The sequence below is a fragment of the Aulonocara stuartgranti genome, assembly GCF_965226115.1.
Source record: "Aulonocara stuartgranti genome assembly, chromosome: 11".
NCBI classification, from domain to species: Eukaryota; Metazoa; Chordata; class Actinopteri; order Cichliformes; family Cichlidae; genus Aulonocara; species Aulonocara stuartgranti.
The window spans coordinates 3,491,477-3,515,246 of NC_138947.1; the positions used below are offsets into that span (position 1 = coordinate 3,491,477).

General features: G+C 42.4%; 1 protein-coding gene across 4 annotated transcripts in view; it reads right to left on the minus strand.

Annotated features, from left to right (window-relative positions):
* lmna (lamin A) overlaps positions 1-23,173 on the minus strand; it is a 39,755-nt gene extending 16,582 nt beyond the window's left edge. The window contains exons 1-3 of one of the 4 annotated variants that reach the window (XM_082552507.1): positions 22,969-23,173; positions 16,999-17,213; positions 15,151-15,530 (exon numbers count right to left, since the gene is read on the minus strand). In XM_082552507.1, the coding sequence (XP_082408633.1) occupies positions 15,151-15,485 (335 nt within the window). In that variant the 5' untranslated portion in view covers positions 15,486-15,530; positions 16,999-17,213; positions 22,969-23,173. Of the gene's footprint in view, positions 1-15,150; positions 15,531-15,791; positions 15,901-16,998; positions 17,214-22,430; positions 22,502-22,968 lie in introns of those variants that run through there. The other 3 variants (XM_082552508.1, XM_082552510.1, XM_082552509.1) reach the window with 3 other exon arrangements.
* Positions 23,174-23,770: the final 597 nt, after the last annotated feature.

Below are 23,770 nucleotides of genomic sequence, written 5' to 3' on the forward strand. Positions count from 1 at the left end.
ATGCCAAAATTTCCACTGACATGAATGAAAAGTACAACTAAAAACATTTTTAATGGTAAAAACTGAACTAAAATGAGAAAACCCATCTGGGAAATTAAGTAAAAAGAAACTGAAGTGAAAATAAAAATTGCAAATTAAATACACTCCAATAACTTTGCTCCTGGGAGGTAAGATTGGCACCTTGACTATAAGCAATTTTTTAAACTGAGAAGTTCTGACACACAAAAAAAAACGAAAATATTGCAAAAGCTATTTTTCCCCCTGATGTAATCACAAAATCAAAATCACAAACTGGAATCAGAAGATTACTGCATTACAAAACGCATCTCAATGATGCGCTTCTCTGACTGGGACCTCTCCAGGATGCTGTTGCTGGATGTCTGCTAAAACAGCCAGCGGTGCCTGTGGAGGATGGAACAGCATTGGAAAACCTCATCTGTGTGGCTTTGTGGAGTTTAAGTCTTCTGCAATGCAAAAATTGCAAACATGACAGAGTACATGCATCTGTGGACCCAACGTCTGTATATACGACCTCAGTGTGTGCTAATGTGAAATGTGCATGCCAGTCCCTCCACGTTCATGTGCGATCTGTCGTGTGTGCTCTTCATGCAGCCGTTTGCTCAGAATTACAGGTTCATATATAAATTAGACAGCAAACACATAAATATTCAATCTCTGAAGACTCAAATTGTTCTCAGGACACATGTGGAGAAACTCAGCAGTTATTTTTAAGAAACTTATAATTAATATTTACAACATCATCAGCAGGGGAATAAGCAAGGTGGTACTGATCTAACAGCTGAGCAAACAAATGCAGATTCGATTAAAATTAAAAGTTTTATATTCTGCAGAGAAAAAACAATTAGATCAAAAACTGAATTTTGTCAAGCTTTCTTCTTGTCTCTAGACAGTAAAACACTTCTTTTTATTTTATTCCACACATTAATACCTACAGCCTAAAGAAGAAGGGAAAAACATAAAATCGTAAAAAAAAAAAAAAAAAAAAATGGTATTGTTTACGTTTCAGCTCTTTGGAGGAATTTCATTACACATGATTTAAAACTGGCACATGCTGAGGCACAGAGACAAAATGGGAGCTTTTCAGTGGAGTTGGTGTGAGATGGGGGAGAGTAGGAGATGGTGGTGTGAAATGGAAATACAAAAAAAAGACTGAGACAACAAGAAAAAGAGAAAGAGGGGGAATAATGGAGACAAGAAATCTGAGGAGGAGAAGGAGGAGGAGGAATGTGTTGGCTCCGCTCCGAGCCTCGAGGATGACTCACAGCTATCTTTGTCCACCCCAGTAACAAGAAACGAACTCCGCCTCACGGAGTGAAAGAGAGAAAAAAGCCCGCCGTGTCTCTCCCTCCTCCCCTGTTTTGCTATGCCGTTGCCATGGCAACCAAGGCCTTGTCGTCAGGCCTGCTAGCGTGCACATTTCCAGCACGCTGTGGACGCAGTGGAATAAAAAGGTGTAGAGTTTTCTGTGCAGATTTTCAACACACCTCAGGACTTTGAGTGTGGTGCTTTGTTGCGTGCAGCCCCGAAGGAAAGTCTAACCTTCTATTCCTACAAGCTATGAAGGAAAAATGACTGTGACCAGAGCCAGAAAAGAGGCTATGCAAAGACCTTTACGAGGCCTATAAATCTGGAACTTAAATTTAGACATTTTATAGAAGAAACACATTTAAGTATGGAAAGAATTTGGTTTTTGTGGCGCAGTGCGCAAGATACAGCACAAGCAGTGTTTCTGTGTGTCGCTTGCAATTACTAAAAGAAGGCAGAAAGCTCAGGGACCAGAAACTAAAGCCAAAGCAGAACCTGCAGTACCTCCAACAGCCACTTGAGGCTGCTCTGGAGATTTTTTAATTTTTTTTTAAATTAACAAATTATAACCCAGCTGGGGTTAGTCAGGCATTATTATGGTTGTGAGAGTTAGCTGTCTGCTAGGCTTCAAGTCGCACTTGTACTTCTGATGTCCTTTAAAGCGCTGCTAAAACAACTTTTTGGCTTTTAATTTGGCTCCTTCGGCAGTTGGTGGGTGAGCACCAGGTAACAAAGCTAACACTTTTTATTCTATCTTTTATTTACAGTTTGTAGTGTGTAGTAAATAAAAGCTAATGCAAGTTACCCATGTGTGCAGAATGTGCTGTTTTAAGAGACAAAATATTTGAGACTGTACAACGTCATTGTCTAATCTCTCCATGAACTGAGCCGCCTTTGTTTTTCCTTCTTTGCAGTGATCTGGCAGCCTGGATCATTTTCCTGGCTGCGCACAATCAGATTAAAAAGGTTGGGGGCCTCCTCATGCAACCCTTTCATCCATCCATACTGACAGTTCTGAATTTGTGGTTTCTGTAGTATTGGAAAAATTTAACAAAACAAAAAAAAATCCATAACATCCGTTTCCAGAAAGTCTGGCTTTCATCTGCTGGTAGCACACTCTGTGTGTGTTCATGTTTAAATTAATGACACAAAATCAAATGGTTACTAAACTCTAAAAACAAGATTTTTTAATGTTATTTTTCTGTCATTTGTGCTGAAGAAAAAAAATATCCACAAGCCCTCCAAATTCCTCGCAGGAAACCTGGACAACATATTGCTTCTATGTAAAAGTAGCTGCAGAGGCTTTAGACAGCAGCGTGCACACACCGACAGCTGGGAGCTGCTCACTACGACTGCAGTGTTTACAGGAGCAGCTCCCCTGCAGGAGTAGGGGCTTCAGCGCTTTGCACACGTGCACATCAGAGGCTGCAGGAGGAAACCCACTGAGGTTTTCCCTGTTTAAACCGCCAACTTATGCAAGTGTCCACCGAACTATATGGTATGCTGCTATATAAACACAGACACACCCCCTTCTGCAAAGCTTGCTACGGTCTGTGTGGGTGGGGTTTCCTGATGACTCACTGCTCAAACACAGAGGAGAAATTGGGGGGCAGGAGGAGGGGGATCTTCCACATTCCCTATAGGCCATCTAAAATGTTCCCTTTTCCTTTTATAGCCCAGTGTTTCCTTTTTCCAGCTTCACCACGTTTAGTTTAGCAATTCACAAAGCCACTTTATGTGGAGAGCACTGTGGGGAAAAGGTGACTAAGAGGAAGGTTGGTGAATAATGAGGCACCAGGAAAACATGCCAGAGTACAGCATGATCCTCTGCTAATGGCCTTTAAAATAAAAACGCTTTTTATTATAGCGCCTGTATCCAAATGTGCTTTTGGTTATGACTTACTTTCAGAAGTCAAATGTTAAAATAGCAACAAATAAAAATAAATAAATTGTTTTGTTCAAACAAAATTTAACTGCATAAATTATTCTCCAAAGGCGACTTACTCATCACAACAACCAGCTGAATCCCGGCCAAAGTCAAATCATTTGAAGTTTCCCGCATCACTGAGGAAACAGTTTCTCGGTTATCCAGCACAAAACAACACGCAGGTAAAAATCGAAATAAAGCCCGATTTCTGCCTTTAGCAGACATCAAAGAGTTGTTTTCATTTCTAGTCTTGTGCACAATAACTTAAAGTGTAGAAACGGTAATTACAGTAAATCCACACATTTAAGAAGCTGGAATCTATAATTACAAATAATCCATCAACCCATAAACAATTTCATTCTTCTGCCTTACGTCTCTCACTGACTGTCATGATGGCGGCCGTCCTGGATGTGAAGCAGTGTGTGTGAAACCGCATCCTGTACTCATCCTTAAAATAAATCAAAACCTTAAATATTTTGCTCATTTAAATGAACTACAGATCAGCAGAAATGCTGTGGTGGCCGTTACGCACGTCCCTGAAATGCCCAGCCCAGACATGACATGAACTGCTGAGGTAACCACAATGAGCTGAACCACAATCACATAACATCAGATATGGTAAAAATGGCAACAATGCGAACACAGCACCTATCATTTACTGCCACTCATCTGCCACTCTGTGGCACTAAAACTATGTGGTGCTACACCTAAATGAAAAATGCACCAGTGCAACCAATGTAAAAAGTTAGGACTGGAGGCCTGATTTATTATACGCTTTTAAAACACGCACTAATTGTGGACATGTAAATGCAACTTTGAACAGGTTTGGCGTGTGTGAGGAACCAGACGGTGTTCTGACACGTTCACACGTATAGCAGAAGAGTTTCCCTGCAGGCTCTGAGATGATATCAGATACGACGGTTGTTGAAGAGAACCTCGAGTGTGGCCTGTGAAACAACAAAGAAAAACTCTGCAGCCTTCAGCCTGATGGTTCGAGTCAGCTCTGCAGCATTTTGTGAAACTTTCTATTGCTGCATTTTTCAGTGAAACAGGCTGGTACTTGACTGTTTCCTGTGTCTCTTCTGGGATGAAGAACACAATGACAGGGATTGTGTGTGTGCGCGTGTGGGATAAATCAGCAGAAACCGTCAACAATGCGGCCTTTGCCAGAGACCACCCGTTCGCATCCACATGTGGCAGATGGAAACAGAGCTTTTAGTGTTTGCTTTTTCACAGCAAAGCAAATGGTGACCATGGCTAATCGGCTTCAGAGAGCCAAGAGACGTTCTCTCGTATCAAACTCGGTTTTGTTTGAGCTGTCACCAAAGCAAAATTTGCACGTGGAAATGAGTTCCACGCACTCGCTTTGTCTGATTCGTGCCTGCAGAAATTTGCATTCGCTAAAGCTCAAACACACCATCAGTCAACAAATGAAGAAAGAGAGCGGAGTCCCGCCCGTCGACAGAGCCTGTTAGAAAGTCTGTGTGTGAGACCGCAGACACCAAAGAGCACATGAAACGCCTCTTGTTCCCCTTTGCACGATTAGTACATGACTCATCAGTGGGTGAGTCAGATGCTGGTCGCTGCTCTTTGTGTCAGCTTTTACGCTAACTCTTCACTGGTGTTGAATCAGAACATCTCACACGATAAAGAGCAACGCTGGTACACGACTGCCTCTTCTGCCCCTTGCTTTCAGGGGTTTTTGCAGCCATCATTAAACAAAAAGCTAAATAGATCTTAAGATAAGATTACGAAGAAGCGTTCATGTTCTTTACTATTCAGCGCTTCCTGTTAATCAGACCTGTTAGACGTGTGAATTCCAAGTAAAAAAAAATTAATAAAATCACAGCAGTCCTCCTTCATTAGCTTGCAGGCATTCTGACAACAGGTTAAAGTGCTTTGACTAAACAAGACTATCCTGCTGCTTCACAAGACTTCTTGCAACAAGTCGATCAAACACTTTATTGCATCCAGCCCGAACTGTGCGACAGTTATCATCCGGCTGAGTCCCATTTTAAGTAAAAAGAAAAAAGTCTCAGCCTCATATAGGCATCAAGTTGTAACAGCAGGCTGTTTCTAGTTGCTTCTCCAGCTGCACTGACTTACAACGAAAACGCCAGAAACAGCTATCGTTAGCTTTGAGCTAAATAAAACCCATGTGGACTTAATGAGTCAGGGTTCTGTAGCTTGTGCTAGCGTTTAAGCGGGTAAAAAAAGAAAGAATTTATTCTTGGAGTAAAACCAAGTTGAGGTTGTGGGACGAGTCTAGCGACTGGGTGCTCTCACGCAAAACAGTAAGAGGCTGGCACCGTCGGACAGGAAACACAGGAGCGCTCGCTGTGAGTGTGCAACAGATCAAAGTGACAGAAAAGGAAGAAAAGGCGGGTTTGCTTCAGGAAGACTCAAGTAGTGCCAGGTGAGCTGTAAAAAACAACTCTGCTTCCAGTGATTGTGTAAACTCTGATGCTAGCAAGCCACACCCATGTGCCACAAGTTACAAAACACAAACCAAAACATGCAAACTATTTCCCAGTTTGCCAGAATCGTGTTTGTAAAAAAAAAAATTTAACGGCCACTTCTGTCACACGCAACAATGCAAAAGCAGTTCACACATACGGAACACAATTAATGATACTTTTAAATGAAACTGGTCAGCTTCTTGAACAATAAGAGCACTGCAAGCTAAGATAAACAAAATCAAGATGGCAAAGCTTGGCTTCCAGTCAGTCCTGAGTCCTAATAAACAAACGCAGCAGTTAATGCAGAACATATGAGCCTGATAGTTGAACGAGATCCCTCACAAACTCAGTGCCCTGCTTAGATTATACAGCACAACTGCTCCAATTTATGTCAGAGAAAATGAGATTTTACAGGTCTGGAAACTGAAGCATTGTTACATAAGTAACCAGGTGGGAATGGAACGGTGCAGGATGAAGAGCGGCCACTCAGTCTACGTCCCAACGGGAAAGTCTTTGGGCAGAGAGAGAAAGCGAGCTAGAGACACAAAGACACAGAGAGAGAGCGAGAGACTCTTTGGTGTCCCACCATCTTAAAGCGATTTAGCCTGTCCATGTGCGAGTGACTCATCGAGGGTTTGGCTGCCTCTGCAGGCTCTGTGGAAACTTTCATTCTATAAACATCACTAAAACACACAGAGTACGACAGCCTGCCAAAATCTCAGTTTGGTACCAAGTTCTGGTCCACTGAAGTCCAAGGCCGAGTCTCTCATTACTCGCACACCAATAAAGCCAGCAGAGAGCTGTGTAGAGCGCCGTTCAGCACATTTACAGGCCTACTGCATCTGTTTTCCATCACAAAGTATTCTGCGAGGGCCCGAGAGAACAAAACACCACCAGCACTCACAAGCTTCATCTGCAGAATATCTGCATCAGAAAAAATGCAAATTTTCAAGAAGTTTGTCACTTTTCTGATCTATGCGATTACACATTTATGGGATTTTCCTACTTCTCAAATGAAAAGTTATGAAGCTTCATATCAGGGATTTGGGAGACTAATGATTTCACTGCTAAAGCATAAAATATGGTTTTGTCAAAGTCGCTGGCACTGCGTAGCTGTCCCTTCACTTCAGCCCACAACACACTAGACTTGGCAGTACTGGGATGCTCATAAATACTCGTCAGCATCACGTTTAAATGCAGAACAAAAGGGTAATGTTGTAACAGGCCGTATTTGAAACCAAACCAAGATCTTTCCGCAAAGAAACCATTCAGTTTTTAGTGCCTCAACCAAATCAGACTGAGTCAAAAAAAGCAAAACAGGAAGTGTGGCTGTAAACAACCACACCTACAAACTCTACTCGGGGCTCTTTAAGCCTCTAAAGGTGACTTATTATGCTCATTTCCAGCGACGTGTTTTCACTCTTCTGCTTTGCATCATTCACAGTTCAAACTAATCGTGTTTATCATTATACTTGGTGCAGGTCCTGAGCCAAGCCGTTTTAGCTCTCTTCCCCTTTTAAGGGCATGCTTCCTTTATACCAACCTTCATCTGATTGGCTGCCCCTCACAAATACAAGATCTGAAACGTAAGAGTGAAGCTAATGTGCTCTGTGTCTAATATGACCACATCAGAGATATCCCATCTCTGCTGAAACGGAGTGTTTCGATTATTTCTGGCTCAGCGTTACTCACACATACACTGAGCTCATTATTTGACACTTTGGTCAGCATGTCTATACACCAGTGTAACAGTCAACATGACAGAAACACAAAGGATCCCAAGTTTTCTTTTTCCAATTTATGAGAAAAAAAAAAAAAAAAAAAAACACTTTAGATTAATCAATAAGGGAAAGTGTAAATTATTGGCAGAGCTGACGTTTCTCCTGCTTTTTATGTGGAACTTTTCCCTGAGTGTGTAAATATGACAGAGCTGAATATAGACTTTAAATGTTTACAGCTAAATATAAAAAGCAAGTCAAACACACAGGATTAACCATAGTTTAAAGTATTCTTGATTAATCAAACTAAAAAATAAAACACAAATCTCTTAATCTAAAGCAAGTAAAATGAATCAAAAGCTACTCCTGCTGTTTGAAGTCAGCTTAAATGGAAATGCCCCTCAACGACTACGTCTCTTTAGGACAGCTCAGGTATAAATGAGTTATGACTCTCGGGCATTTTTGGGGCGTCTTCAGAGCTGTGACACAGCGACACAAAGAGCTGCATGATCCAATTTACATCCCTGCTGGAAGACACCCAAAATCCTGGACTGCTCTCCGAGCTCTTATCTGCCCGGCATGACTCAGTGTGACAGACGATTGTCCGCTGTCACGTAATACAAGCTGAGATCATCACGAGGGAACGCAGGGCTTCCCCCTCGAGGCAGCCAGAAGAACAGAGGAGGATGTGATCAAACGACATGAGAAAAGATGTCGAGCAGTGAAATCTGCTGCGGGTGCTGGATGGTGGTCCGCTGCCCGCTTCTGGCCTTAATACAGCGGAAAACCTTTCGTATTTTTTTTGAAAAAAAGGTTTCTGGAGAGATGGATTTGAGAATTAAATGCATTTATATTCTTTTATATGACGAGTTAAAATGTCTGCTGTAACAAAAGGTCCACTGATGCAGTGATTACTGAAGCTCATGATGGAGATGGTTTGTAATGGCAGCTGCGATGGTGTAATGGTGATGCACTCAATTATGAATGAAGAGGTCAGACCTCGTGCTTCTCTCTTTGTGTCCAGACACATTCGAGAACTCCAAAATGGGTTTTTCCCGAAATTTAAATAGTGACATGAGCATCAAACCCTTTTAAAAAATAAAATAATCCTGCTCTAACCTAATAACAGCACATTAATGGCATTCATTATTAACTAGTCTCCATAATCAGTCTTTAAGAGGTTGGGAGGGGAATTTTGGGTCTTATTATAATTTTCAATTTTATCCTTTGTCTTTTGGTAAAAGCCCAGTTTTAAATTACTGCAAACAGAAATGTTTAAAGCATTTGATGGTTTTTGTTTTGGGGTTTTTTATATTACACTGCGCATTTTCAAACCTTTCAAACATTTTTCTTAGCTGAACATTTTAGAGATTGCAAGGAACATTGAGAAAATATATATAGAGAAAAATCAGCCGCAACATCCACATTTTTAATATTTAAATCATTTAAAGTAACGATAATAAAGAAAATATAGTAAAGATGAAAGAAATAAAAGAACTTTCTGTATTTTTGAAAGGATTTGTCATTTTTCTTAATTTTTATTTTGAGAATAAAGTCAAAAATGTTGAGAAAGGAAAACTGCTGTGTTCAACACATCACCGACTGGCTTCATTCTCTACTTGTTAATGAAAAATATGATTTAATGATGATTTTTTTTTATTAGGTTTGACTATAAAATCAAAATAAAACTTATTCTCCACATTTAATTCTTAGAATCAAATAAAAAAATACATCTTCCACCGCACGAGCCTCCTGACAGGCTCCTGCTCATTCAGCAAACCAATAGTTTAATGATGGTGTTTCAAGCAGACAGCTAAAGAAATTAAAGGCCCTGAAAGGCTGAATGATCTGGAACAGATGCTCTTTTCCATTTTAGGAAGGAACTTTTCCAGCAAACATTTTATCTCAACAAAGCTGACAGGAGCAGCTTGAATGGATCCTCCTGTTACACATCATCACCCATTAATAGAGCAGATGTATAACACGTTACCTTAGCGACAGGTTTAGAATTTACCCCGAGATAAATATAGAAACTTTACTCACGCGAACTCAAGCTGTGACTAATATTAGACGGCTTCCTATGACGTCCGATACTTGAGCGGGCTCCCCCTTTCACTTCTCGTTTTCTCCTCACAGGAGAGAGTTTGGTCAGATATTGAAAAGCTTCTGTTTATCACACTGTTGTTGCTCAGGGTGCTGGCATGTACTGTGCAGCTATGTGACATGTTGCACAGGGGGAAACAACAGCGCCGGACTGCAGTAAATACAGCTTTGAATCTAAATGAAGCGTAACAAGGAAATTTAGTTTATCAGAAAATAAACAAACGCCTAAAACTGACCATAAACATAACAAATGTCTGAAACATGCGCAAGTCATAGTTCATAATACAGTAGGCAAATTGTAAAAGAAAGTATTCACAGTTGAGGAAATGGGATGTGTGATGTGATAAGTGCATTTCCTGCAGTGCAGTCTGATAGCCGTTCTGTCATAGTTGCGCTCAACATTGCACATCAGTCCATGAATGCAGTGTTAGTGCATCTGCTGCATCTTTGTATTGTACTGCCTTTCAGTCTGCAGCTGCTCCTAGACGTGCTCAGCCACGTCTGCTACAGTATATTTAATTGATTTTTGTACCGTTTCAACAGACTGCAGAAGAAAAAAAGAAGTCTGAGCGCTTCAGTGTCTGCCACACCTTCACGCACATCGTTCAGACAGGTGGGGCAAACTCCTCCATGGAAAATCCCTGCTTTGTGTCTGATCCTGAAAAAGGACTTAGCTATTTACTTTCAAATGCTGCACTGGTGTCTGAGCAGCTCAAAGTTGAGTGTTTTAAAACGTCTGTTAAAAATGGCTGCTGGTTATGCTGGCATAATGCTACAGCTACAATCACAACACTCAAGCCTGTGCATGCAGAGTCAGTGCATTTATTTATTATTTTTTCTAGTTTAATTTCTTTCCTCCACACTTGGATTTACTTTTCATTTCCATTTCACTCCACACTAAAACCAAAGGACATGCCCAGAGATCCTGTGTTAATGCTATTATGTTGGGACAATATTAGGTGGTGTTTCTTTAGTGTCGTGGCCGATGGGTGAATATAAACCTTACATCATTACAGTTGACAGTATTTAAAGTTGTTTCCATATAAACACTGAAAAACGGTTTTGTTGGCTGTAATAACTTCTCCTGCTCTTACAGCAATACAGGAGAAGAGCCTTCGTATTGTGGTGAGTAATCATTAGTAAATATGAGCTTTATATGAGGTTTCATTCACTTAAGTTTAAATCCACAGTACAAAATTCCCTCTTTGTGTTTTCCTGCAGCAGACCAAAGACCTGACGCTTCAACTTAACTCAGAGCCTTCTGCTGTTCAGTGTTAAAACACAATTCCAGTGTTTGTCTTGTCAGTTTCCACTTGAATGGCATTCTGAAGCAATCTTTTAATGGATAATCGAAGTTCAAGGGGATAATCGTAGATATCTAACCTCAGGGTCGATGACTGTATTTTGTTGCCCCAGTGAAACACTTTGTACTGTGGATTTTGAGAGGTCGTCTATAAATAAAGAGCTTATTATATAAATGCTTAGATTAGTGTAGTTTGCATAGCAGCACAAAGCTAAAATAAAACGTAATATGATGACCAATAATTCCTTTATCAGCCTGGTTAAGGATTAAAAATGACCCTGCAATAACACCCTCATACAAACAGCTAGACTTTAGACTCTACGTGAGACAACGCAGGCGCAGTGCTCCAAGTATTCAATGAAAAAGACCTTGACAGTAACGTGTCTCCTCTTTAGTGTAGCTTTGCCTGGTTTTCAAACCTGAGCCATTTCAAGTGGCTCCAGGCTTTAAGTTTAGACCTGTGTTAAAATTTCCCTCACACCTGCTTTTCACCACAATTTTAAATTATATATGAGAGAGGTTGTCGTTCTGACCCCTTGTTGCTTCGCTTCAGGGGATGAAAGCATGTGTCCCCTGCGGTTGTTCTGCATACAAAGGCGTGTGTGTGTCTGCCTTTGGGCTGAACAGGCGTGTCCTGTCAGCCGAACTGCACTGAAGGCTCCACCTGTTGCTGTGTCATGTTTGGCAGCAACAAGCAAGGACACCAGCGAAAAGTCAACACATTGTGAGACTTAACAGCCGCATGTTCGTTCTGCTGCTGCTGTCGCCGCCTGACGCTCAGCCCAGCAGCGTCACAGCAGCCCGTCGGTGTGTATTAATAAAGCCGACTTCCCGTCACAGAGAGTCCACTCAGCCCATTCCAGAGGCCTTGAAAAAAGGCTCTGAGTCACAACCCCGTCACACAGCCGAGCCAAGGCTCCCACAGCACCATGGAAACCAAACAGCAAACACGCCACTTAAAGTCTAGCAGATAAAGGCAGCTCAAGCCGGACTGAGTGACTCCAGCACACATGCATCAAAAGAATCTGCCTCCTTAGGAAAGTAAAACTGCTGTGGGAGCCGTGGTTGCTCCTGCAGGCAAGAAGCACCGTGATAAGGCAAAGACTGCTGAATGCAATATGTATTAAGCTGATGAGCTTAGGACCACTCAAAGAAAGGTAAGCCACACTAAAGACGCATTTCTCGCAGAGTTATGGATCTTATATTACCGCTGCTGTGGAGGTTAGCCGATTGATTTGTGTGCTTATTTTTCCTTTTAGCAGGATTTTTTAAAAACTTAAGAAGGGACTTGTGTGAAACGTTTCAACAGGACCCAGCCGAGACCTGATGTGCTCCCAAACTTTGGGAGTTTATATGGAACTGGATTCAGAAAAACTTGCATTTGTAGACATATTTCTACAAACATACATCAAATAAAAATAAGGGAAAAAAGGGAGACACACATCAGAAAATCATTGATGTAGATATTCTACTAGACTCAAGGACACCAGTCACGCATGGTGTGGAGGAAACTTTCAGCCTTGTTCTTGTTTCTCTTTGCAGTGAGCCGGCAGCTCAGGCCACACCCACAGTCACACTGTTTCATAGTTCAGATCAGTGTTGGTCAAGTTACTTGGAAAAAGTAATCAGTAACTAATTACTTCCCTGAAAAAGCAATCCCGTTACTTTTCTGATTACTTATTTTCAAAAGTAATTAGTTACTTTTGACGCTAATGTTTTTGTCACTTTTTATGGACTCAAACTCAAAGTAAGGTCAGTACTTCCACGCTTTAAACGTTGCACGCTCATACACTCTCCCGCACTCGATATATGATCCATTGTTGATCTGCACACAGCTGTTGCCACGAACGTCGCACTCGCTTACGTCACTGTCATGAGACACTCTCGCAAAAAAAAACAAACAAAACCCACGGCTTTAGTAACACAGTAACGCAGCGTGCTTACAGGAAAGTAACAGTAATCCAATTACCTTTTTTTTTTTCCCAATAGTAATCCCTTACTTTACTCGTTACTTGAAAAAGTAATCTGATTACATCTCTGGTTCAGATGCAATAAAACGTCAAGTCTTTGAAAAGGAAGCAATTAGCAACTAATCAGATCAAAGAGTCATTAAATTTGTGGACTCACACACACACACACACACACACACACACACACACACACACACACACACACACACACACACACACACACACACACACACACACACACACACCTATTTTATTCCTGAAAAAATGATTTTGGTTTGAGGAACAATCAGGAAACAAAGTGCTGACTGTAAAGAATTAGAGTGCAGCGAGTCGGTATTTTGCATTTTCTCTTTCTCTAACATGAACTTTGCTGCCAACACATTCCTGGGCAGCACTGCTGGCCGAGTCTGATCTGCCGACAGACTCCCCCAACATCTGAAGACGCGCAGACATTCAGTAAGGCACCGAGTCGGAAATTTTGTGGACTCGGGCGACTTACAGGGGGAAAAATCTGCTCACAATCCTAATAGCTCCTCAGCTAGCTGAAGCTGTTAGAGCTGCTTGATAATGTGGCCTCGGCTCCAACACTCCTCCAATAACACCAGCCTGCATGCCAAGCTACACACAGGGTTTCCTCTAAATGTTGTTTTCAAATAATGAATGCAGCGTCAACCACCTACTGTAATGGAACCGTTTCCATTCCGCTTCCTAACCTCATTTAGATGTAGTGACGAATGCTGTAGCCTAGCTTGATTAGTATCTGGGAACAAGCAGCCATGGATACCGTTTGCTCAATGCATCATTGTAAATATGACACAATGCTAAATAATATACCAATATGTACAGAAAACTCTTCATTTTAGTACAGAGTTGTGTAAGTTTTGAAATAATGACTCCCTCTCATGTGCCTCACAGTGGTTTGGTTCATTGTCCACCATTCCTCCTGTGCTTTGAAAGTTTCAAATAAAGGATGAATGACAGACATGCGTGTTCTTCACTTCCACCACGCAACAGAATTTAACAAAACAAAACAAAAACAGTAAAATTAGACTGCATTTTCATTCAATTTCATGCTTCAGTACGAACTCAATTCACAAATGCCAAAACTCTAAAGTCTTTATGCACCTGTGCAAAGTAATCTCGCCGTGTGTAAAGCTGTGAGTCGACATTCTGTCACGGGGACAGTGATTCCAGCTCAGCAGAGCAGGCTGTGTTCAGCCTGTTTGCCTGGAGGTGTGTCCTTTCCTTCAACGGGGACTGAAGTGACATGACTGCACCTGAAAACTGACAAACTCAGGAATGACATTTACAACCCTGATGTTGGATCTGGCTGCACATCTCACACCGCATTCCACAGACGACAGGGTGTTGCACCTCCTCAGCTGTTCATGCAACACAGGGTGTGAATTCAAAGTATTGCAGCACAAAAGGTAAAATCACAGCAGCTGCATCCACACGTTCACATCACATTCACTGTAGTTTAACCAGCTGCTACGAGACACACCGACAGGGTTTGAAGACATATTTTAAAAGAAGACAAACCTGCGCTGGCTGACGCTCAGCAGTAACAACGCCAGGGAATCCTTAACGCGTCCCCATATAACAATCTGATTCATCGTTTTTTACAGCGCCACAAAGTAAAAATTGCTGACCTATAATCTGAAAAGCATCATTCTTATGCAGCAGGAGGAATACGAGAACATATCAAAGTTACTGTGGAATCACTTGGCAGAAAGTCAGGGAATTCCCCCACACAGATCCCACACAACGGCAGATAAACGTTACATCATCAGTGTGCTGCTGCTTGAAAGATTTATGGATCATTCCCAGTGGTTCCCCTGACTCTGAAGCAAAACTGCATCAGTGTTTGTTTTCATCTGTCCTCTGAAGAGAAATGACACATGCACAAAATCATCAGTGTGTGCTTCTGATATGTTAACTTATTTACACATGAAATCAGTTACAGTGTAGTTTACATCCACAATGTGATGTCAGTACAATAGCAACTGTCTGATAAATGGGTGTAGCTATCCCGACCAGCTGGTTTTTGAACATTTGTTTTGAAGGTTGCATTTTAGCATTTATTTTTGGTCCTTCTTGGATCTGACTAACAAGGACTCTGCATGCTCAGATGTTAGTAACAAAGTAGGCATTTATTCCCACAACAAGCGTGATGCTGTATCAAATAGGACTTAAAATCAGCGACTGGGAACATAAACAACAGGGAAAAAAGTGAGGGCATGTTCTCATAGACTTCTATACAACTGGACCAATTCTTGAAACCAGGGCAGTCGCCCCCTCCTGGCTATTAGGAAGAAAGTCCACGCCCATTTGCTCTTCTTACCTGGCTTTGAGCTCTTTGTGCTCCTCCTTGATCTTGCTGAGCTCCAGCTGCAGGCGTGCTCGCTCCTTGGCCACCTGGTCGAGAGTCTTGCGGGCATCCGCCAGCTCCGTCTCATAGGCCGTCTTGATGCCCGACAGATCACGGGTGACCGAGGACTCAGACTCGCTGATGCGCAACCGCAGCCCGGCGTTCTCCGACTCCAAGGAGCGCACCTTGTCGATGTACACGGCCAGCCGGTCGTTGAGGTTGGACAGCTCCTCCTTCTCCTGCAGCCTGGTGATGCGGGCCGGAGAAACGGCGCTGCGGCTGGTGCGTTTTTGGCTCGGGGTTTCCATGGTAATAATGGCTCAGCAAGAGACGCAGATGGGGTGAGTCACTGGCTGTGGGAGAGGAGGAAGACTTAATGAGAAGAGTATCAAGGTTGCCTTCCACAGAAACACACTGCACTGATTTAATGGCTGAATCACAAGTTAAACTTTAACTGAGGTGAAAGCGAAGAAAGGCTCCAGTCTTGCACCACAGTGATTCTTATCTGTCCGCCTCCAGTCCTCCGTCTGCTCACAGATTTGTTTTATTAACTCGTTTTGATTTTTTTGGGAAGCATATGCTAAAAAAGATAATGCTGAACTTATCACAGCTACCTTTTCACTTGTTTCCTGCTCCCTTTTACATTCATGTCGATATTTCCAAAACAAACTAACCCACTGTGATAACCTCACCGTCCGCTCTGCTTCAGCTACATTAAACTGCTGTAGGTGCTGTTAAACCACTTTACGCAGCTTGCTCAACACATTTCCCACAAAGACCAACCCACATACCTTTTGCAAGGCTGTAAACACTCTCATAATTACAGTGAAAATATGCAGTTGTAACCAGGGACACTAAAACAAGGCATTACCATGCTGCTCTGCCATCCACAGAGACTCTGGTAAAAAATGCTTTTATTTGTTTAGAGATCAGAATGTTCAGTGGTGATCATTTTGCCCACAGCCACTAGCAACAGCGCTCAATATAATTCCAAAGTGTTGACTCATAATCTAAACGATTGCTGCAGGATGCCCTGATATGGACAAGTATCCATCCTAATATGAGGAGTGTTACATCGAAACCTTAAAAGCTTCAGAGCTTACAGTTCACTGGAAAAGTATACAAAATGAATTAAAATAAAAATGCATGGAAGCAAGCCACACCCACACACAAATAAATACATACATATATAAGAGAATTTTACAAACGAAACACGCAAAGGGAGAAGCTCTACAAATCAAATTATGAGGCTTTGACGAAACTTCTCAACGAGACTTATCAGCACTGTTATCAGTAACTGTGGCCAAACAGGTGAGACTGAAAACTACTCTACTTGTCAGCAGTTGCTCCACTCACAGCCTAACAAGCCTGTCCCACCAAATGGCGGGAATGGGCTCTCCAGATTGGAGTGGGTGGACACACCAAACTCTTCCATCCATCCCCTCTCGCTCATTACCAAAAGTGCACGCGAGAACATGCACGTGGGTGGGATGCATGCACACGCCCACAGGAGCACACACTTACGAGTACTCTCTCTGGACTGACTTTGAATAAATGAAGCATCATTTCAGCTTCCAAAAGCAGCTCCTGAGCATTAACAGGTGCTGTCTGATGTTCAGCTCTTCAGCCACTGAAACGAGCTACAACTTTGACAAAGTTATGCCTCAGAAAAGGAAAATGAAAGCAGCTTTCAGCTGACTGAACGAGTTTAACCAGCTCAAAATGACAAGTATACTAGAAGCACAGACAGCAGCAGTGTCAGTGAGACATAAAGAAAAAGCCTCACAGGAGACAAACATGAGGAAACTCTCTGAAGCTTACCTTAGCTGTGTGAGAGCCTTTTGACTGCAGCCTGCTGAAGGGTGTAAAAGTGCGAGCACAGGATCTTTCTGGAAGTTTATCTGCTGGTTTCAGTGCCTCAGATGATCGCAGTCCCAGATCTGTTGAAGAATGCTGTCTGCTGGTGGGTGTGTGCTCCTTTGGCTCGTGCCCTGGACTGCTTTCGTAGCCGAAGCTCACTGCACATGTACCTACCGCTGAAGAGGGAGACGGGGCGGGAGCACAAGAGAGAAGAGGGTGGGGTAGCAAGGAGGAGTCAGGCTAGGACAGACTGTGTGTGTGTGCATGCAGAAAGCAGCTGCTGAGCTTTATCTCGCTCTGCACTGGCCCTATCTTTTCCTTTCTCTTTTCCCCTCACACTGAGCCCTCGCAGACACACTGACCTCAGCAGTTGGTGCAAGTGGTCTGTCAATAAAACGCTGCGACACTGATGATACCGAGCAGCTCCCAGGTGGGTGAAAGTGTGTGAATGTGCGGATTACACCCTGCTCCTCCCTGCTGATTTGAAGAACACATTCTTTCAAGCTGAAAGGCCAAAGACATGAATGAAGAATTCCAGTTCCATCAAGAAATCCTGCTGCAGAACGACGCAGAGGTGACCTTGAGCCCTTGTAACGCACCATAAACACAGGCAATGAAACTAATCCAGAGTACATGCATATGATTCATCACCTTTGTCCACAGTTCTCGTTTTACCCATGGCAGAAAAATAGCCTTTCAGCAAGGTTATCCAAAGGATTAAAGGAGGAAAACGTCCAGGGAATTCTCATATTATAACCCCAGATGATAAGAGAATAATTCCCAAAAGGCATCTTGACAAGCTAAAAGTCTGACACTCAATCCGGAGCTCATCTGGACTTATATTTGTTTCGGCGGGGTGGAGTTAATGGTACCACAGGTCCAATCAAGCTCTGATATTTTCTGTGTGTCTCTGTGGGTGCACACATCTTCTCACCATGGAAATAAACGTTTGTCCATTCATGTGTGCGTCTGTGTATGCGCATGTGGTTAGACGGGGGCAAGACAGCACCTCTGTTTTTGGGCATGGGGCAGGTCCAGTAGCTAAGGGAGTATCCCGGCTACAGCGCGGCCTTCCAGTGGAAAGCAGCCGTCAGAGTCTGAGTCACACGTCCCTGCTACAAACAGCTCACATTTTTAGCCCTTCTTTCCTTTAACCCTTTTTCTTTCTCTTTCTCTTCATCATCATCATCATCATGTCCACATTTCAAGTTTTTCAGCTCTCATGTTTCCATGGAAGTCACACAAAGATAGGAATGCATGGTTGGCAGCCCAGATAGCTTTTCAGTAAGACTCTTTTCTCAAGGGCACAAACAATAATAGCATTTCTCATTTAAAATGCCATCACATGGAAACATGATGACAGCAAAGCACCCCGAAGCAGAAAAAGGTCCTAACTGGAATTTCTTTTCACCATACCAGAACAAATCTGGAGATGGGTGACTGATAAGCACTTACAATTTCAAAATCTTACAAAATTCTCAGCTTGTTAATACTTGAAAACAAACCTAATGTTTTCTAAGTGAAAGTTCACATGTAGCAATTTCATCAACTTCTTTTCAGCGTCTATGAGCAAGTCAAAAATAACTGTAATGTGCTCCTTTGCACATGTGCAGGTACCAGCACTGGATCAGATTTAACCCCGTGTGTGTGTGAACAAGCCTCAAAACTCATTAATGGTACAGCGGACATTGTTAAATATCTTATTTATGGGGCTATGAGTTAATTTCTTAAGTAAATGTGGTGTCAGGACATTTAGGAGAATTTTTAATGTATGAAGAAAAAAAATACATGACTCACTTAGCAGTTAATTGTACTCACAGACCACCCTGAAGTCTGAGCCCCATCTCTGGTAATTTTAGCTTTTTATCTATTTCAGTTATGTCACAGTAATTAAGTGCCTCCATCTTACATATACAGTCTATGTAATACAAACAGATGACACTATTCTTTTATAAATGTGGTTTGGACAAACCATCATGTTTACACCCAGTAAAGCACACCCAAAGCATTTAAGCCTTCATCCCCTCAGCCGCTGACTGGTGCACAGTTTGATTCCCAGATGCATTCATCAAGTCCAAAAACAAGAGCTAGCATGACAGACCGGGATGCAACTCAGCAGCCAAAACAAGTACAGAACAATATGTTATCAGTCAGCTTTCCCCCCCAGACTTTACTCACTCGCGCTCTCCTTTTCTACCCTCACCGCATTCCATGCAGGCGCACACACAAAGACAGAAAGAAACCCACAAGGCATGCCGTCCCATTGTGCAATCCTGACATTATATTTCCCCATCCTGAGCTACTGACTTACTGCTCTGCTAGGAGAAAAGAGCAGCAATGAAGAAGAATTTGAACCAGAGAAAATCTGGCATGGGAACGAAAGGAAAGCTACTAGATCATTTTCATTCCTGTTCCTCCAACTGAGGAACGCATAAAACATGCACAGCAGTACACACTAATGCTTCCTGGGGTTTTTTTAATCGCACTACCTGTGGAGCACGTCTTGGATTGTGCACGTTTAAGATAATGAAAAATAACCACACATATTTTATATTGTTTGTTTTTTTAGCCAAAAATCCCTCACCCAGAAAATATCCTTGACTGTACGCTTCATTTTCATAACCTGGTTACATCATTTTGAAGCTGAAAGTTTGCATTTTCAGGGACATGTTTGCTACATTTTACAGCATTTTGATTGAAATACTTGAAAATTGTACAAAGCACCTGTGCTTGTAAAATTCTAGCATTTATTAGCCCGTTAAGGCTAATTGGCAACTATACGCACCCACACAGTCTAGGATGCACCTCAGTAACTGAGCTTGCTGACTCGGCTGATGACGCTACATTTGTTTTTAAATGTGGTCAAACCACATTTGGACACATTAAAAAGAAAACGAAGACAAATTCTCACTCAGTGCTTTAAGGACCAGCATGTCACATCATCGTGTCCATCTTTTACATACAGTCTGACGTCATCTCTGCTGCTTAAGAGATCATTGTTCATCTTCCTATTTTTGCCTGAATCATTAACAGAAGACTGGTGCCTAATGTTTCTATCCAGCGTAGACGAGCCTGGAAATAGAATAATATTTATCTAAATTCATTTTTTCAAATCTTTTAAGGCAAAGCTGAACGTTAGTTTGACATTTTGTTTACAACTACAGTGCAACATCAGCGTCATGTCAAACAGTTGTTTCTTTATGAGCCTCTGTTTTGCTTAGCGTGCAAATTATCTGAAAGCCTTCAGTCTTATGTAAATTCGCCTCGTGATTTTTCACAGTGTGCTGGAGATGTGAAAAAAATATTGCCGAGACGGGAAACACGATGCGCCATCTCTGATGAGGGAGTATTCTAAACAGATAGAAACCACCAGGAAGATCAAAAGCTTGACTCATTATTTCAATCAGCAACATGAGGAAGTAAAACTCCACCGGGGAAACTGCAGATGACACACAAGTCGCTTGGAGGCTGAATAATCCTCAACTACTGCAGACTTAACAACCTGATGTCTACAATGGACATTTCTGTCACCGTGGGAACAACAACAACAGAAAATCTTGCTATGGAGTCACATGTGTTTCCACCAACAGCTTTACAACAGTGTCTCCTGTTACCAGCAGAATTAGTCCCATACTTCACTGTTCTTACAGTACAGATGTACCATCATTTCATTAATTTTATGTTCTACACTTTTAACAACGTAGAACACATAAATCGTTCTTTTAGTTAAGCTGATGTAAACGTAATCAGACGTACTTAAATAATCACATGCCTGCATGTACAGTAAACTACGAGGGCCATGATCCCCTCCATCCTCCTGCCACGAAAGATCCCATTGTAACATGGTTTCAATGAAAAAAGTGCACGTTCATGATGCAGCAGAAAAAGCATCTGTATGTTCACTGAAAACAGATTCAAATTCAGTCAGACAAATGAAAGAGCTGTTTTCAATATACACTGCCTTCTTGTCGCTCTGTATATTCATCATGAAATGTGCACAGAAGTGTTTCCACAACAGTGTTTTCAGCATTTTATCCTGAATTTGTTCTCTGTTACCAGTGTTTCTCCTACAATGAGTCCAGCCTGCTCCACTCTGTGTAGAAAGAAGGACTCGTTTAAAATACAGCCGGGCTTGTTGGACTGCCTCTCGACTCAAGGTTTCACCATCTCATTTAGCTTCCAAACGCTTATCCCAACCTCAAATATAACCCTAAAATGAAGCGTTAAGCCTCAAACAGGTGTTTGAATGGATGTGGAAAAACGAGAGCTGGACAAAAAGTTGTCAGTTTTACAATATGTAATCTCTCTCACGGTCTAAGACTTAAACTGGCTCTCACAAAGATGACTGAACAAGTTTCTATTTAATTTCACGGAGGAATGATTCTCAAGAAAGCTGCAACACACTCCCTGTGCTGCACAGCCACAAAAACAAGTCCGCGCACACACACTCGCTCTCACAAACACAATATATCTTTTTAGCTGTCTGCTTTTCAAAATAGCCTCTTTGCGACTGCCTGTGTGAGTCATTCAGGAAAAATCTGTAAATTATAGCTGTAACAAAATGTCCTGGATTAAACTCTCTCCAAACAGACTGTGCAATGAGCTGCTTCTAAAATAGAGTTGATATTTGTCTCTGACAAGCCGTCTTTTTAAAAATCAGGAATCGGCCCAAACACAATATCACACATCATGAAGACCCTGCAGAGCCTCATCCTGGACCAGTTCACCTGCCGACCCTGAGTTGGAGTTGACTGAGGTCTTCATCCCCCCCTTCCTCTTCAGCCTCTACATTGCAGACTTCAGCTACATCTTCAGCAGTCTCCTGAACTCTGCAGCAGTGTTACGTATCAGAAGCAAGGAGCACGGGGCTGTGGTGGGTAACTGTAATACATAGTACAACCAGAACAGTCTTCAGCTGTTTGTGGACATTAAGAGAATTACAGCTCTATTGGCACCGTTTCCATGTGCAGACACCGGAGGCTTACAAGTACTCTGTGTTCATCCTGATGCAGAGAATGGCACAGGAACTCATTCCTGCCAGGAGCCATCAAACGTTACAACTACCCACTATGACATCGGGACTGTTTAGACTCGCCATATCTTGTGTTTATTGTCTGTAGTATCATTAAACTTTGGAGTATTTATTTTAACTTACTGTACCTTGAATGTGGCCCTTTTTAAACGTATTTTCATATATGTTGCTTACATTTTTCTAGCTTCATATTTTACATCATATTGATATTTTCATTTATCCCTCCACCTCACCCACACACCGTGATTAATAAAGTATTCTGATTCTGACTGATTTCACAGCGTGGATTTCTTTGGGATTTCCCCGGTTCACGTCGAGAAACAAATAACAAAACTGAACAATCGATATTGACTTCGGTTACCGGTAAACCTGTGTGGCTTCTGTTTTCTGAGCATCAGTATGAGTGCAGATTTTCCGGAAGTCCCGGGTGATCAACAGGTTCAGGAAAACTCAAACCAGGACAGCTGACACAAACCTCACATTTATTCCTATTTTCTGGAGTATGATGTCATCATTGGGCGAAGCGGGTGTCGCGCACCGCTCTGCTGCCGCGTGATTGGCTGATTCTAATGTGGTTTCTAACAAAGCGCTCACTCGGTGTACATGCATGCTTTCGTCACGAGTTATGAGGACGCTCTCACTCTGTGCCTCTCTGGCGCCCCCTACTACCACTTAGTACAATGACATAAATAGAACCCCACAGCCTTCCACTGAAGTCATTCACAAGCACAGCACATCGACGCCATCCACTGGCTGACACACTGAATGGAAACTGTCAGCATGGGTCACGGAGTTCATGCACTGATTGAACTCTCTGCCTGCTCCCTGTTAGAAACTATAAGAAGCAGAATAAATGCATTTCATCTTCCAGCTGAAACACATTCAGCTCTCCGTCCTACCTTCGTCTTCTTCTGCCTTTTCTTCTGCAGCGCTTTAAAACGCGTCTCCTGTCTCTGCGCTCACGGGTGACCTTTCCAAATGTCGCCAGTCCCAGTTAATCGCGATATCATCCGCTGGGACGCGTTTCCTTTGAACAAATCGGAGAGCCGCGGAGCTCCGAGTCGAGTCGAGTCGACCCGGGCCAGCAGCCACCTGCAGATCCACACACTTGATTAGGCTGCCAATCTCCGCTAATTACAATGCAGCCTGCAGGCGCCACCTGGCGACCATGATTAACGCTTCGGTAGTGACAGTATTTTTAGCTGGTGAGGGCTTCAGTTGAGCAAGGAATGTTTGGAGAATATAAACCAAATGTGTGTATGGGGTGACTAATACTAGGGGTACGGAACAGGGGTGTGTCCAGAGGGCCGGCATGAGGGGTGGCACAGCCCCCTCATGGTGCCCCCCACTAAGGTAACTAGAGCAGAGTAGTGCTGAGAGCATGGCTACTCTGTTTCTGTATATTATGCTGCTATCCTCCTCTAATCCAATATATTTTGGATGAATTCCTTGCACTGTGTACTCCCTGCCATGTATTTTAATGATTTTAAACTATGATTCTGCTAATACATGATGCTGGGTTATTGTAGACAAAGCTACCGAGCGTTGTATGTGATTAAAACAGTCAAGCTGCAACAACAAAGTGATATACATGGTTTTATTTTAAGTACTTTAAGTACATTTTGAAATGATGTGTATGCTAGTATTTAAATGAGGACATGACTTTTACTCGAGTCACGTTTCTTGTTCCTGGAATAGCCC